A 14,457-nucleotide genomic window follows, 5' to 3' on the forward strand; every position below is an offset into this window, starting at 1 on the left:
AAACACTTTACTATATATCACTAGTGATGCTGGTGCCTAATACTGGAAGAATTGGTATTGATTTTATTCTAAATGAAGTAATCACAGTATCACAGATGCAAATACTGATGCAGATACTGTCTGATGCTTTGTAATAGATAAAGTGAATGCATCATCATATTGCTAAATCTGAGTACGACATCTTATTTGAATGATTAATTAGTTGTAATAAGGACAGAAAGTGGCCACAGCTTGATTTTTCAAGGTTTTGTTCCAAAGCAATAGAACAGTAACACAACAATTTTTCTCTATTCATAAATACAAAGTATGAAAAATACCTGACTAAACAAGTTAGATGGCCATTCATTCAATAAATAAATAACAAAATAAAACTAGCTGTCAGCATACCTGCCCAAAACGATTTTGGTTTACATTCCACCAGTTGAGCAGCCCTGCTGTTTATTAAATTTAGCTCCACTCCGAAGATCGGGATTAGTCACAATAATGGATCCTTTAAATCTGGCTATTCTGCAGGGAGTCCAAATGTGATTAAAAATGCTTGATTAAGTGGGCTTTCTTTGGCGTAATTCATCTCTTTGTGCAAGTGCTAGGTGCTTTGTTTCATGGCAGAATGCAGCCATGGCGGCTTCCATTATGACATACAATCCGCGGCTTTAGATAAAGGGCCACCTTTACGGTAAATGAGGTACCCCAAATGAAAGTTAAATATAAGGATTTGTGCATTTTGTCTGCTCACTTTGTTTTAATTTTAAGCATATCCAGGTGAATTATTTTGAAAGGAGATAAATGCCTCACAGAGTATGAAAATATTCATTTGATTTCTCCTTATTAGTTTCAACACTTTTGTTTTGTTCTGCAGTCATACACTAGATTAAGAATGCAGGCCACATGGATTTAAAGGTAAATGAGATTACTTGCCGTGGTCCTGGGCATGCCACAAACAGAATTGCTTTCTGCCCGTGGGCTTCATCCATGTTGCCCCTGGTAAAAACAGCAATTTCTTGTCACATGAACCCACATCAGACACCAAACAAGACTAATAAATTATTTTCTGTGTTTGTTCGTTTGCAGCCTGAAGCAGCAACAGCAGTGAGAGAACGAGATGGAGTCAGCCGACGTCCGAAATCCTGCCATACGTCCGAAACTGAACAGTGTGCGAGTGTGTTTGTGTGTGCGACTGTCCAAGACGTCCGTCCACACATCTGCATCATGCACGTGTGGGTTATTTAATTGTTGTCACCTAAAATGATATCTCTCGAGATTTATTTGAAACCGAAGTGTTTGACAGGAGTTGTACACAGACAGCCACCAGAGGCTATGTGGCTGTGGACTGCCATATATAATAATAATAATAATAATAATAATAATAATAATAATAATAATAATAATAATAATAATAACAATAATAATAATAATAATAATAATAATAATAATAATAATAATAACAATAATGAAAATAACAACTCGTGTGAAACAATCCTGGATTCTAACGATGTCAATGCCCAGAATGTTACTTCCAGTTAAGCATAAAATATTTATACACTGGCCAAATGTTCAGTTAAAGTGATTTACTTTTCTATAAATGAGTGTTTTTGCACAAAAAAAAAAACAACAACAAAAAAACAAAAACATTTTGTTTGTTTTTTGCGAATATCTATAATCTATAAATTATTCATACCCTTTGTACACGCATATCCAATGACCAAAATGTATACTGGATTGAAATGTTCTGATATTTATGCAAAGTGTGTGTGGTGGTCACAGATGTTTATTTACTCAAATGCAGACGTGGAGAAGAGTCCAGTTTACGTTGTCTAATTAGTTTTTTTTTTTTTTTATAAAAATATTTAATTCATTTCAAGTGACATCGGAGTTTAAATACTGTAAAAAGGACTATTGTCATTTAAATGTACTGGGATAGGCTGCAAATGGGAACTTGGTGAAGCAGCATGTAGCTTTTTACTCAAGGTTATGTGTGTATGCTTTGTTCCAAATAACTGAACTAGGGATTTCCCATTCAAATTTTTGCACCAGAGTCTGAGTCACTTAATCTTGAGTACCTGCTCATACCGACCCCGATTCGATACCTCGGCAATACAGAGGGGAATATTTTTTTTAAAATATATTTAAATATTGTGTATTCAATAAACTAAACTCTAAAAAATTGAATACCAGAAATTCTACTTGGTGCAGTAAGCAAATAAAGGTCTTCCTAAATGGTCAGTCAGTGAATCAGTTTGATACATTGCAACATTGTAGAATTAAAACTAGAGCGCTTATGAGATAGTTTCACATTCAGTCCTAAATCAAAACATAAAAATCCCATAATCCCGGTGTTGCGGAATATAAACCAACTAGACTAATATGGAAATGAACAGAAGTGCTATCCAGCAGTTACAGAAGGCCAGCTTATGTTTTAATAGTTTTTGTGTAATGTAATTCTCTTACTGTGAGTTGGCTAAAAGTGACGACATTAAATAGCACCTTTGTTTTAGCTCCTATTTTGTCTATCAACTCACCTCGTAACACTACCTAAGATGTTGTTTCCTTTTTTTGGTACATATATGAAGAAAAAGGTGCTGTACAACCAGGCTATAAAAGTTGCAGTTTAAATAAACAAGAATTTTTGTGGGATCTCATAACTTGTATAGATGTGGTTTTCTGCCCCTCTTCTTTTCCACTCTACCACACAAACACAAAATCTTTACAGAGTGCACTGTATAACTAAGATTTTATTTTTATTTTTTTTTACCTGATATCAGGATCTACGTGAGTAAAATAGCGCGAATGCTTAAGTAATGTAAAATATGGGCAAGGAAAAACACCTGAACACGCGTGACCCTAATAAGGACAAGCGGCATAGAAAATGAACGACTGATATATATATATATATATATATATATATATAAAGAAGTATCACAACCCCCCCCCCCCCCCAAAATAAATTGTCATCAGTATTCCTTAACACACTAGTTTTTGCCACTTTCGTTCTAGACTCAATCAAGACATTCATTTGAACTCCTCATTTGGCCAGGGTATGAATAATTTGTTTTGAACCGTATATTAAAATGATGGCCATAGAACAGCATTTAATATTGAAGTTATCAAGCGGTCGAGGGTGCCAAGTGTTTGGACAGTGATCCAATATAAATTTTTCGGCTCCTTCTTACACCACACAACCACTCAGGCCCATTCTTTCAAAACCCGAGGACAAGAAAAGCCCTAATGACCTCAGCTTGCATGAAAAGTTATTTTTGTGTGACAGCGACTACGCAGGACGGAAGGAGCTCCAACCAAACCATTGATCGATAACCATCAATGAGGTGATTCTGAAGTATCAAATGCTGCCTTGGATTGATGACAGCAGACAAAAAGCAGCACAAAAATGACTTTTCAGTTTTTCAACTGGACGCTCATGTCGAAGATAGTGAAAACATTCCTACAGAGCTGAATATTGATGTCAAGCAGTCCGGAGGCAACAAAAATTCTCCTGGTCTGTTGTAAAGGGCAATGTCTATTCTAACTTTTTCTGTTGCTAGAGCCAGAGGAAAAACATCACTTGCAAATTATGTAGCAGTCAGTGTGTAATGATACTGTATCTCCATGCATGGAAAATATTGCTTTCACTTGCTTCTTTTTTGTTCTTTGTGTAAATTGCTTGCACATTTTGGCAATAGTGCTGCTCTCTAGTGTTATAGCTTAATAATGCATTATGGCTCACACCTCAGCAACAAAGATGGCAAATTTTAGTACAGATTCACCAGTTTCTTTAAAAAGTCACACCTTTTGATACCTGAACTGTCAACATTGTGTAAGTCCTCTTATCAGAGTGTTTGTAAAGTGAATTTTGAATTGTTCGTAGCACTTTAAGAGGGGTAAAGTCTCCGCTTTCCTGTGCTGTTGCTACACTGGCATTAGCCAATGGTAGAGTGGAAGGAAGAAACGGCACAGCACTACTAAGCTAGTATTCTTTGTTTTCGAACAAAGTCTTTTTCACTTGTTTTTATTTGTGCATTCTGTGAGAGAAGAATGAACTGCAAATGACCTACTGTAATTAGACAGCGTTCCCTGGACGATTGAAAAGACTGCTTAGATGCGGGAAAAGAAAAAAAGAAAAAGAAAAAAGTTTTGTATAAATAAGCAGTAGCTTCAAGTCTGTGTATTGAGATTTACGAGAGTTTTGTATTTATATTGTTTATCTGCACTAAGCCACCGGGTGATGAGGGAAATGTGTTCTTATTATTGAAAAATAAATATGCTGACATTGATATGAGAATAAAATGACTTTTGAGTGTGTAATGGAGAATGACTGCACTTAACACCACACAGGGGATTTGGGGAATGAAACTGGTGGAATAAAAAGTAATTTTTAAACTACAGAAAATTACACACATTCTGAAACATCATGATAGTGCTGTGGATTTTTTTCTTTTTCTACAGAGCATGTTAATACCCTATGGCATAATGGAAAAACAAGTTTTTAGCATTTAGCCTACATGTACATTTAAACGCACTAATGTAATTTATTATGCATTAGTACGTGATTAGGTATTACTACATTCGAACGAATAAACAGATTTGCAAATATGCTTGGAAAGGAAAATACAATTTGTTGTTTATTCCAAGAATAAACACTACAAAAACACTTTCACGGAACCAAGGAATAATAGAGTAATGAAAAAACACTTGCAAAAGGCAAGGAGGGTACAATTAAGAAAAAACGCTTGCAGTAGGCAAGGAAATAGAAAACAGTAAAATCGCTAATAAACACAAAAAAGCTACAACAGAAAGCGACGTGGATAACTTACACGTGGAAAAACTCGAGCTAATGCCAATGGACAGGAAGTGCAAAACTGGAGTGCAGAGTTCGCTTGGACAAGACGATGAGCAAGGAATAATCTGACAGTTCGGTACCCTTCCGGAAGTCTCTTTTAAAGTCCACTCATTGTTAATGTGTTGCAGGTGCGTGCTTCGAGGGGAACGCCCCCCACTCACTCTGGCACAAAAAAATAAAAAAAGAATACAGCACAACAAGACAGAGCCGAACCATGACAATTTTCAAGTATGTGTAAACATATTCACAAGTATAATCAAATGTATTTGCTATTCAAAAAAAATGTTTACTCCACATTGGCAGTTCCACACTTCTGGAGTAATTCACATTTTAAATGTTTTCCCTGTCCACTTCTCCACTACGATGAAATGCTCAGACATTAAATAAGACGAAACTATGCCTCAAAGTAACAGATGGTGAGAACATCACAGTTTCAGGCTTTGTTGTACTCCAGAACCAGCTCATCGTTTTCAGAATACAGAATAATTAGTCCTTTTGATTGTTTTGTTTTTTTTGGGTGGAGACATCAACAAATTCACTCAAAAATAAATCTACTCCAATACAAATCCCTACGGTAGTAAATGAATTACATGAACAACATTAGACTGAGGCGCCGCTAATTAAGGGTCTTAAAGGAAATAACAGTATCTTATTTGGCTTCATGTTTATTTTATTCCCACTTATGTGTACGAAGTATGTGTTGACAGACACAGTTCTGGCTTGTGCACCCGCCAACAAAAAAATAAATAAAATAAAAATAAGGAAAATAATAATAACAATAATAATACCAAATGGAGGGGGTAAAACTTTTAACATGTGCATTGTTTTCCTATAATCCCATATGCCATATGTGTTTCTCAAGCAACTACTCTCTTAACCTTTTTTATATTTTGAAGCCTCATTTTTGCCATGATGGATTGTGAGTGGGATGGTGGACCGAAATGCAGGAATCAAGTGCAATGCGTGGTACTTTTATTAACCATAGGGAGAAAGGTGAGCAGACAACCAAGACTGGATGGGACATGACTGGACTTGTTGCCATGACTTGACGGGACATGAGCAGACTGGTTGCCGTGACTGGACGGGAAGTGAGCAGACTGGTCGCCATGACTGGAACGAGTGTGATGTCACAGGACCTGATTTACCTCGACTTGACTTGCCGTGGAGTGGCTATGACTTGGCTGTGACGAGGACAACTTAGCTGTGACAATGGCTACTTGGCTGTGGCGATGACTTTGGCTGTGGCGATGGCTTGACACACGAACTTTCACACATTACAGACAATACACCCACACTGACTGAACAAACACAACAGACCAAGGCCCTGCCCAGACGGAAGCAAAGCCGGCTTCGTTTCTCAAACATATCTCGTTCACACAGAAGCATTTCAAGACTTGCGTGTGTCCAAAAGAAGACGCTGAGGACGTTTAACGGCTGTAATGTATATGCCAAGTCTGGAGTGGCGCTGTAGCGCAACCACAGGGAGTTAACGGAAAGCGTAGAAGAAGAACACTTTTTTTTCTAACTTTATTGCAATCTACAGAACAAACATGCCTTTGCATGTATCGAATCAACATGAGAAAGACAATCACAGGAGAAATGAATAAAGAAGCAAAATATTTTGCTGCAAAAGCATAAGCAAGCTAAGGAGGCTGCGCAAAATGACTATGACACCGCTATCCGCCATTGTTGTTGACAGACTGACGGTTCACGCGCAGTCACGCAAGAATTGCCGCATACGTCATCAAACTGCGACAATGCGTCATCGAGCTGCGACCATTATGTCATCACTAGAGGAGTATCCTGCATATGGTGTCCAGATGAACGCGTACGGGGCTGTTTTGAAATCTTTCCACTCTGGAGCTCGGTTTCAAAAGTGATCGGTTCCAAGCTCTGAAACCGCGCCATCGTGTGGACGAATGGCCTAAACGGTAAGAAACTTGTGAGGATACATTGAAACTGGCTTTCGTGTGGACGGGGCCTAAGTACACCAACACTAATGAGACACACCTGGGGAAGAGAAGACACACACAGGTGAACATGGTTAGACATAACGAGACATGGGAAGAAACCAGGAACACAAAACACCAACCACAGACAAAAACAACAAAAACACCCTTAACAAACAAAAACCCCACCCCCACAGAACCGAAACATGACAATTTTTTGTATTTCTTAGTGTTAATCATCATGGATTTATTATACAACAGTCAACATAAGAAGGTCTCATTCCCCTCACAATGAACACTTATTGGTGATTCTATAATCCAGGAAATTGGCTTCTGAGTTTTAAATATGCATTTAGTTTGGGTCAAACATTTAAATACTGTTTTATACATGTAATACTAACCAGACATTTTATTGTGGACATTAAGACTGACTACTGCGATAAAGGTTTGTATGTTATTTCTAAAATTTCTAATGTCACAACTTGCTTCGACATCAGTGACTTTCTTGTCCCTTAAAAAAAAAGGGGCAAGTAATGTAATCTAAGATGAAAGTGGAAGCAGACGTGGCGGTGCATGCGAATGGAGGAAACCTGGGATGTGATTTGTTTTGAATATAAAAATGCGGCAAGCATTCTGGAAGATTAGAAAAAGTATATTCCGCTTGTTTCCAAATGAGGGAACTGCTTCAAAGCTTGGCGCTAGCAGCAGCGTTTCCATGGTAACGCCGCCGATGCAGAAGACTGAGGACGATCGGCTGTGGCGCGTCGCAGACGCCGTGCGCGCTTTCAATAAATGTTGACATAAAGAACACAATCACCTGCCAGTAGGACGGAGCTGCGGGATAACTGAATGACGTGTTTACTAATGCTCTTATATTTATTTTGAGTAAAACAAGAGCGATGAAAGGAGCGAGGGGAACTCAAGGAAGGAGGAGATGCTGCGCCAACAGGAGATGCACTGAATAAAAGATTCAAACTGGTATCATATCTTTTGCACTGTTCCATCCAATTAATGTGTATCATAAGTAAGGGGGGTTAGAATACAAGGTCAACCCTCCGGTTAGCCCACAGTGGAGTAAAGTATCAAGTTCATTTATATTGATGATCTCAGGTGGGTAAATCCCTGTGCAGTTGCAAACATGCAGGTAGTCTCGGTGCTGCATGTTCACACAATTACCTTTGATAAGTGATCAATGCTTTCAGACTAATAATAGTATTAAAGGGTTTGTAACAAATGCCATATTTTACTTAAAAAGTTGCCAGGGTCGTTTATTTACTCAGCTGCAAATGGGGATGTTAAAATTGCATCTAAATTGAGCTATAGTATTAATCTTTCAATGTTCGTTATTTGTTCAAAACAAAAATTATGTAAAGACATTGGGTGGAATAAATAAGTCATGCTCATCGCAAAAAAATAAACAACATGTCATCGACAAGGCCACATTTATCAAATTTAAGAATTTTATACTGGGAGGATATTTTTTATGTGTTGATGTGACGTTTTGCTGATTTGCTTGAAGACAAAGTATTCAAGAACAACATTGAGTACTGATTTACAACAATGTCCAAACATACACCAGTTCAAAATGAAATAAAAAATTAAAATTTTGGGAAATATAGGGAAGAAGTGTTTTTCAATGAAAAGTAACATTGGCTGATGTTATTTATTATTATTATTATTATTATTATTATTATTATTATTGTTGTTGTATTATTAGTAGTATTGTTGAATACTTTGTCTTCAAGAACAACATTGAAGAGTTTCTGTACATCTGTATGTGGAGTGAAAATTTGGAACAGGCTGAAATTGTTTAGTGTCTCAGTAGGTGCTGCTGTTCTGGTTAGCAACAGGGTTCAAATGAACACAATAAATTGTTATTACATCTTTTAAAACAAATGTAGGACCACTCATATATATATATATATATATATATATATATATATATATATATATATATATATATATATACTGTATATAAACTGCAGACTACAAATTTCTTTCAAATTTTTACAGTTTTTAAAAGAAAATAGAGACATATTTGTTATGTTTGTGATTTTTGTTTGTTTGTTTGTTTGCTTTGGAATGGTAAGGTTATTTTAAAAAAAAGACCTTTATTCTAAATCATATGTACAACTTTTGGAGGATTAGCAGACACCAAGATGTATAAATCTATCAAGTGGATAAAACTGCAGCTACTGTCTTTTTTTAAGGGATAGAGCCATTTATTTGAAGTGGATGGCACACCTAATCAAGAAACCGTGATCAATTGGCCTAAGGGTCACTCATTCAGGAAGTCATGTTAGTAGATTAATTACAGTCTCCTGACTGTGACCGTCTGCCACTGCATAATTAAAAGAACATATTTAGTTTGAAATGTCAGTATGTTTTCAGTTGACATTTCCCAGGAAGGATGTGGCTCAAGGGTGACGCAAGCCAAGCATTCTTCCTGAGAAAAGGAAATAACAGTTGCTATCTCTTGATGATTGTAAGATGCACAGTGAGTCTCACATCCTGTTGAAGAATCATGACCTGCAACTGAGACAGAGCTTTCTGACACATTTTGCTCAGGAAGACCTTTTCATTATAATCTGCACAAATTCAACATTGCGCCAATTTCATTTTAGCACCAGAGAATGATGACAGCGCTTCCACCATGTACAAAAATCACCACCATGTCATCAACAGTTTAGCCTCTGCGTGTCTGTGTCACAATTTTTACAGCCTATTTTGCATAATGAAATTACCTCCTACAAGCCACACAACTTAATCTTAATTGTTCATTTAGAGGATAAAGATAATTTTATGAAGAAATACTCACTGCTAACCTTCAGAAATATATATATTAAAAAAAAAGGGGGGGGGGGGGTTCATGTTTAAATTCAGCTGTGAGTGTAAACGTAAACATGTTATTAAAATCCACTTTTAATCCAAAGGCACACTATACTTCAAAAGCACAGAACTTTGAAAACCTCATTTTCCAGCTATCCTAAAAGTCAAAGACAAATTGCAACCATGACTGGCTGTTGCTGCTGACAATGTTGATGCGAGCCCAAGTGGGACAGTAACAAACAATTTCCACTTCGCTACCCCTCTTTACACAGCATGTTCATTGTCAGTCCCTGTCAAAAAGCATTGTCCACACGTCCCAGCCCTCCTCGGTTCAAGCCCACAGCCTTGGCTGGCATTTGAGACGATGGATGGAGCTTGGCGGCATGAAACGGCCAACAAAAAACTAACAAAAAACAAATACATATTGTGCTAATACTTGCAGACAAAGATAAGATGTCCGATGGCAGCAATTGTGATGAGACCATTGGTGCAAGCTCGGAGGCCTTAGCGGTCTTCAGGACCCAGGATTAAATAATTATTTGATATTATTATTTGGCATTGCAGCCAAACTTGTGTGTGTGTGTGTGTTTTAGTCCAAACACACAAAAAACAAACAAACAAAACATGTACAGGGGGTCCAACAACCAGCCATATGTTCCAATCATACCTTGAGGGACTGAAATAAACCCAACCAGTCCAGGGTGGACCCCACCTCCCACTCAAAGTCAGCTCACCCTCGATCGATTCTAATGAGAATAACCAAAGGATGGATGCTGTATCGCAATTCGAACTCTACTGTATCGCTTACCTGCCTAACCAGGTCAGTGCTTTCATCTATTCTCAGCACAATCCAATATAAATATTTTGTTGTTATACAAGGTCAAACAAAACTTCTACGATAGTACTACGGTTAAGTAGAAGCCACCGTGTCTGCCTCTGGGACCAAGGCCGGAGTCATTATGTAACTGCATGATAATAAAATTTAATCATGTATAAACAACTCTGACAGAATATCCACTATTTTTAACCTTAATTTCGGATGAAGCCAACAAGACTGTTTCTCCACTCACGCAGACGTTGTTTTGCTTCTGCAATAATCCAAATGTGTCTCTCGCTGTATTTCAAATGAGGACGCTTTGCCAAGTGCTTTTCGCTGTTGCTGCTGCTGCACGGCTCGGGAGAGGAGCTTTAATTAAAATGCTGAACTGACACCTTCACTGTGGCATGCTGGGCGTGTGTATGCGCGTGCATACGTACGTGCGTGTGTTTGTCTACGTGGTGTGTGCGGCTGTAAGGCACAGGTGGGTTATCTTGCATGCTGATGTGTGTGTAAGTGTCTTAGTTTTGATATATTGCAACTTTTGAGTGTGTGTGTGCGTGTGTGTGTGTGTGTGTGTGTGTGTGTGTGTGTGTGTGTGTTTGCCTTTGTGTATTATGAGGACATGTCACCTGAATACACGCAACACTGCGAGGACATTTTGAATTATGAGGACACAGCCCATGTCCTCATAATTCATTCAATGCAGAAGTGCTTCTAGGGCTGTAGAAGGCTTAAATCCAAAGTTTTAGCCAATGTCCTTGTAAACCATAATTACATGAATTTGTGTATTTTTGTGTATTTGATGACGCCCCCTGTAGGAAGGTCCTCGTAATGCACCACTTCATGAATTATTCACACCAGTGTAAATTTCACAGCATTTGATTGGCTGACCGTCACCTGTCCCCACAATTACGCACATGTCCCCATAATTCAGTTTTTTCTCAAAATGCTGTGTATTGTGAATGTTTGTCTGTAGACGCAGAGCCTTTTTTTTTTTTTGCAGCCACCAATTCCTAAGTAGATAAATTAAATAATGAAATACACTATGACATTTAATTATATATTTCAGTATTTAATTCTTGCAGTGGTTGTTTATTTGAAAATATACAATGGTTAACAGCTGTTTATCACATCACTTTGAACAGCTGGAGGCAGAGACAGAGAAACTGTCAGTGCCGTATATTGATTCATCATTTAACATCCCACCCTGCCTTTACAATGTAACATCTTTCTGTACACCAGTGGCCAAATGTTTTGAGAATGACATTGATTTTCTAAAAATCTCCAGTGCTGACTTATTATTATTGTTTTTTTATGATGGCAATTTGCATGTACTCCAGAATGTTATAGTGATTAGATGAATTGCAAAGTCCCTATTTGCCATGAAAATTAAAGTAATTTCCTTTAGTGACCTTACAAACTTTAAGTGAAGAAGGCTTCAGGGCACCCAAGAAAATCCAGCAAATGCCAGGACTATCTCCCAAAGTTGATTCAGCTGCGGGATAAGGACATCACCACCAGTGTAGAGCTTGCTCAGGAATGGCAGTAAGCAGGTATGAGTGCATCTACACCCATGGTGAGGGAGTAAGACTTTTGGAGGATGGCCTGGTGTGACCAGTGAAAAGGGGATTCCATAAATACAGACCAAAATAAGAAAAAAAGAGTTGAAGTTATTTTCTCTGATTAACCCCCTTTCCAAATGTTTGGGGCATCCGGAAAAATGCTTGTCTGGAGAAGAAAAGGTGAGCGCTACCATCAGTCCTGCTTCATGCCAAAAGGAAAGCATCATGTGACCATTCATTTGCAGGGTTGCTTCTCAGCCAAGGAATTGGGCTCGCTCACAATTTTGCCAAAAAACACATGCATCCATTACTAAAGTATAGTACTAAAACATCCTCGGACAGCAACTGTATGACAGCAGCAAGGTTATTTTATTTACTAAAGCAAAAAAACATTTTCGTTAATGAAAAAAAAAACCTTTTTAAAAAACTGAAACTGAAATCACATTTTATGATTACAAAATGATCTATAATTCTAGCAATAATATCCTTTGTTTTCGTCTGTGGTAATTCATTTAATATATGAGCCTTTGGGGTTCATTTTAAATGTGATCTATTTTTTTTTATTGACACTGTAAATCATAGAACAATAGCCACTCTTATCAACAAAGTTCATAATCCAACGACTGAACCAATTTGTTGATTTGAACGGGATTTATTATATTGCCCTGAGTACGGAAGTGACGTCATCTAGCAGCCCCGATAGAGAACCGCCCCCGGCTCTATTTACTTCACGAGATGTGATGGCGTGTAGCTGTGCTAATGAGGTAGGTTTGAAGCTCGAATTTTTCCTGTTGTTGTTGGTCGCTTGTGTACATTGCTCCCTCTTTCGCGAAAATGATTTATAATGCAAGTCCAGTGTAAGTGCAGCTAAGCTTACGTTAGCATACCTAACCATCTGTTGATTATGATGGATGCAGCTAATTATTTAGAATTGCTACGCTTCTGTTAGCGACGGTTAGCATAGCAGAGCTAACCGTCTGTTGAGTAAGATGAATGCTAATTGCAATTTTTAAGAGGAAATCAATAACAGGCTGGTTTTTGATGTGAAAATATACAATGGCTTAGTATTACCAGTACAGTATAAATGAAGTATTGGTAAATTGCTGCATTTGTGTTTACTTAAATTTGTTCTTTCAATAGAAATATTTCAGTAAAGTCTGTTAGTGTTCATTACATTTAATTTATGCAAATATTTAGCAGAGCTGTGCTATCCACTGTATTTTATTTTCGTTGGCACATTTACTGCACACTGCACAGGCTATTATGGTACACTGAAAGTCAACTTCAAGACATTTGCACCAAGTTACCTATCAAACTGATTGAAACTCATTTTTTTCTATAGCTTTAGATCATTATCTTCAGTGAGACATGTCAGTCATGAGGCCACAGAGGGCAAAAGTTAAACCCAAAGAAGAGGTAGCATACTTTTCATCCTTAGGTAAAGACAAGAATGGCTTCACCATAAAATATATTAATTAATTCAAAGGTGAGTATTGGTAAAATATTCTTTAGTATGGGTCTAGTTTTCATTATTGTTATAATGAAATATTTCTGTTGTATCCTTTTTTCTTTGTAAGGTCGAGGAGTGTTCAGTTCCTGCTCCTTTCAGAAGAGAGACTTTCCTACTGAATATCGAGGAGAAGTTCTAAGCAAACAGGAACGTGAAAACAGGCTGAGAGTGTATCATGATGCCCGGAAGGTTTTCATGTTTGAATTTCGCTACAATGGAAAAACACTATGGTATGTTTATATGGTGTGTTGTCACACTTAATTTTGTTTTTTTGGGGGGATATCGTGCAAGGTTTGACAAAACATAAAAGATTAATTAAAACTCAAAAGCAAAAGTACATTCTTTTCTCAATATAATTTTTTTATTTTTTTATTTCATTTTTTACAATATTGTGACTTGTTTTTTTATTTTACTTTTACAGTTATCGTGAGTATCGCTAACCTCACAATATCATGTTAATTATCATATTGTGATTTCTTATGACATTTGGATATTGTGTCATACATGTGACATACTAGAATTACTGGTCGCACATTCATGATTACATGAAATTATATTATAGCAGTCTAGTCTTAGTAAGAATTTAATTGTATTGGTATTTTTCTATTCATCTGCCCCAGGTTTCCACTGAAGCACAACCTGATGAAGACACAGCTATCAGACTGCGCCAAAGTTGACCAGGTGACTAGATTTCTTTTTGAATGTTGTTGAAATCAGTTTTCCGAAGCAAGACATTAGTGGAGGGTGGAGATACTAGGGCTGCACAATATGTGGAAAATATCTTGCCGCACGAATGACTCATGCAATATGTGTATTGCAAAGACGTGCAACAAATGAATATTGGATTAATTGTATACTTTAGTCTGAGGCTAAGCGATATAGCCAAAAAATAAAATAAAAAGTATTTTAAACCAACCATCCAGCATTCTGCCACCACTTGTGCAAAATTACAA

At 37.3% G+C, this 14,457-nt stretch overlaps 1 protein-coding gene and 1 long non-coding RNA gene across 4 annotated transcripts in view; both read left to right on the plus strand.

Annotated features, from left to right (window-relative positions):
* LOC147164103 (zinc finger matrin-type protein 4) overlaps window positions 1-4,268 on the plus strand; it is an 86,255-nt gene extending 81,987 nt beyond the window's left edge. For all 3 annotated transcript variants that reach the window (XM_086093837.1, XM_086093839.1, XM_086093838.1), the window contains exon 7: window positions 1,072-4,268. In XM_086093837.1, the coding sequence (XP_085949963.1) occupies window positions 1,072-1,093 (22 nt within the window). In that variant the 3' untranslated portion in view covers window positions 1,094-4,268. The remainder of the gene's footprint in view (window positions 1-1,071) is intronic.
* An 8,496-nt stretch (window positions 4,269-12,764) lies between these two features.
* LOC147164104 (uncharacterized) overlaps window positions 12,765-14,457 on the plus strand; it is a 3,834-nt gene continuing 2,141 nt past the window's right edge. The window contains exons 1-3 of the long non-coding RNA XR_015096923.1: window positions 12,765-13,480; window positions 13,572-13,734; window positions 14,125-14,185. This is a non-coding gene — a long non-coding RNA (uncharacterized LOC147164104). The remainder of the gene's footprint in view (window positions 13,481-13,571; window positions 13,735-14,124; window positions 14,186-14,457) is intronic.

The sequence above is a fragment of the Leptonotus elevatus genome, chromosome 13 (assembly GCF_054856555.1).
Source record: "Leptonotus elevatus isolate MCC_2025b chromosome 13, RoL_Lele_1.0, whole genome shotgun sequence".
Classification (NCBI taxonomy): Eukaryota; Metazoa; Chordata; class Actinopteri; order Syngnathiformes; family Syngnathidae; genus Leptonotus; species Leptonotus elevatus.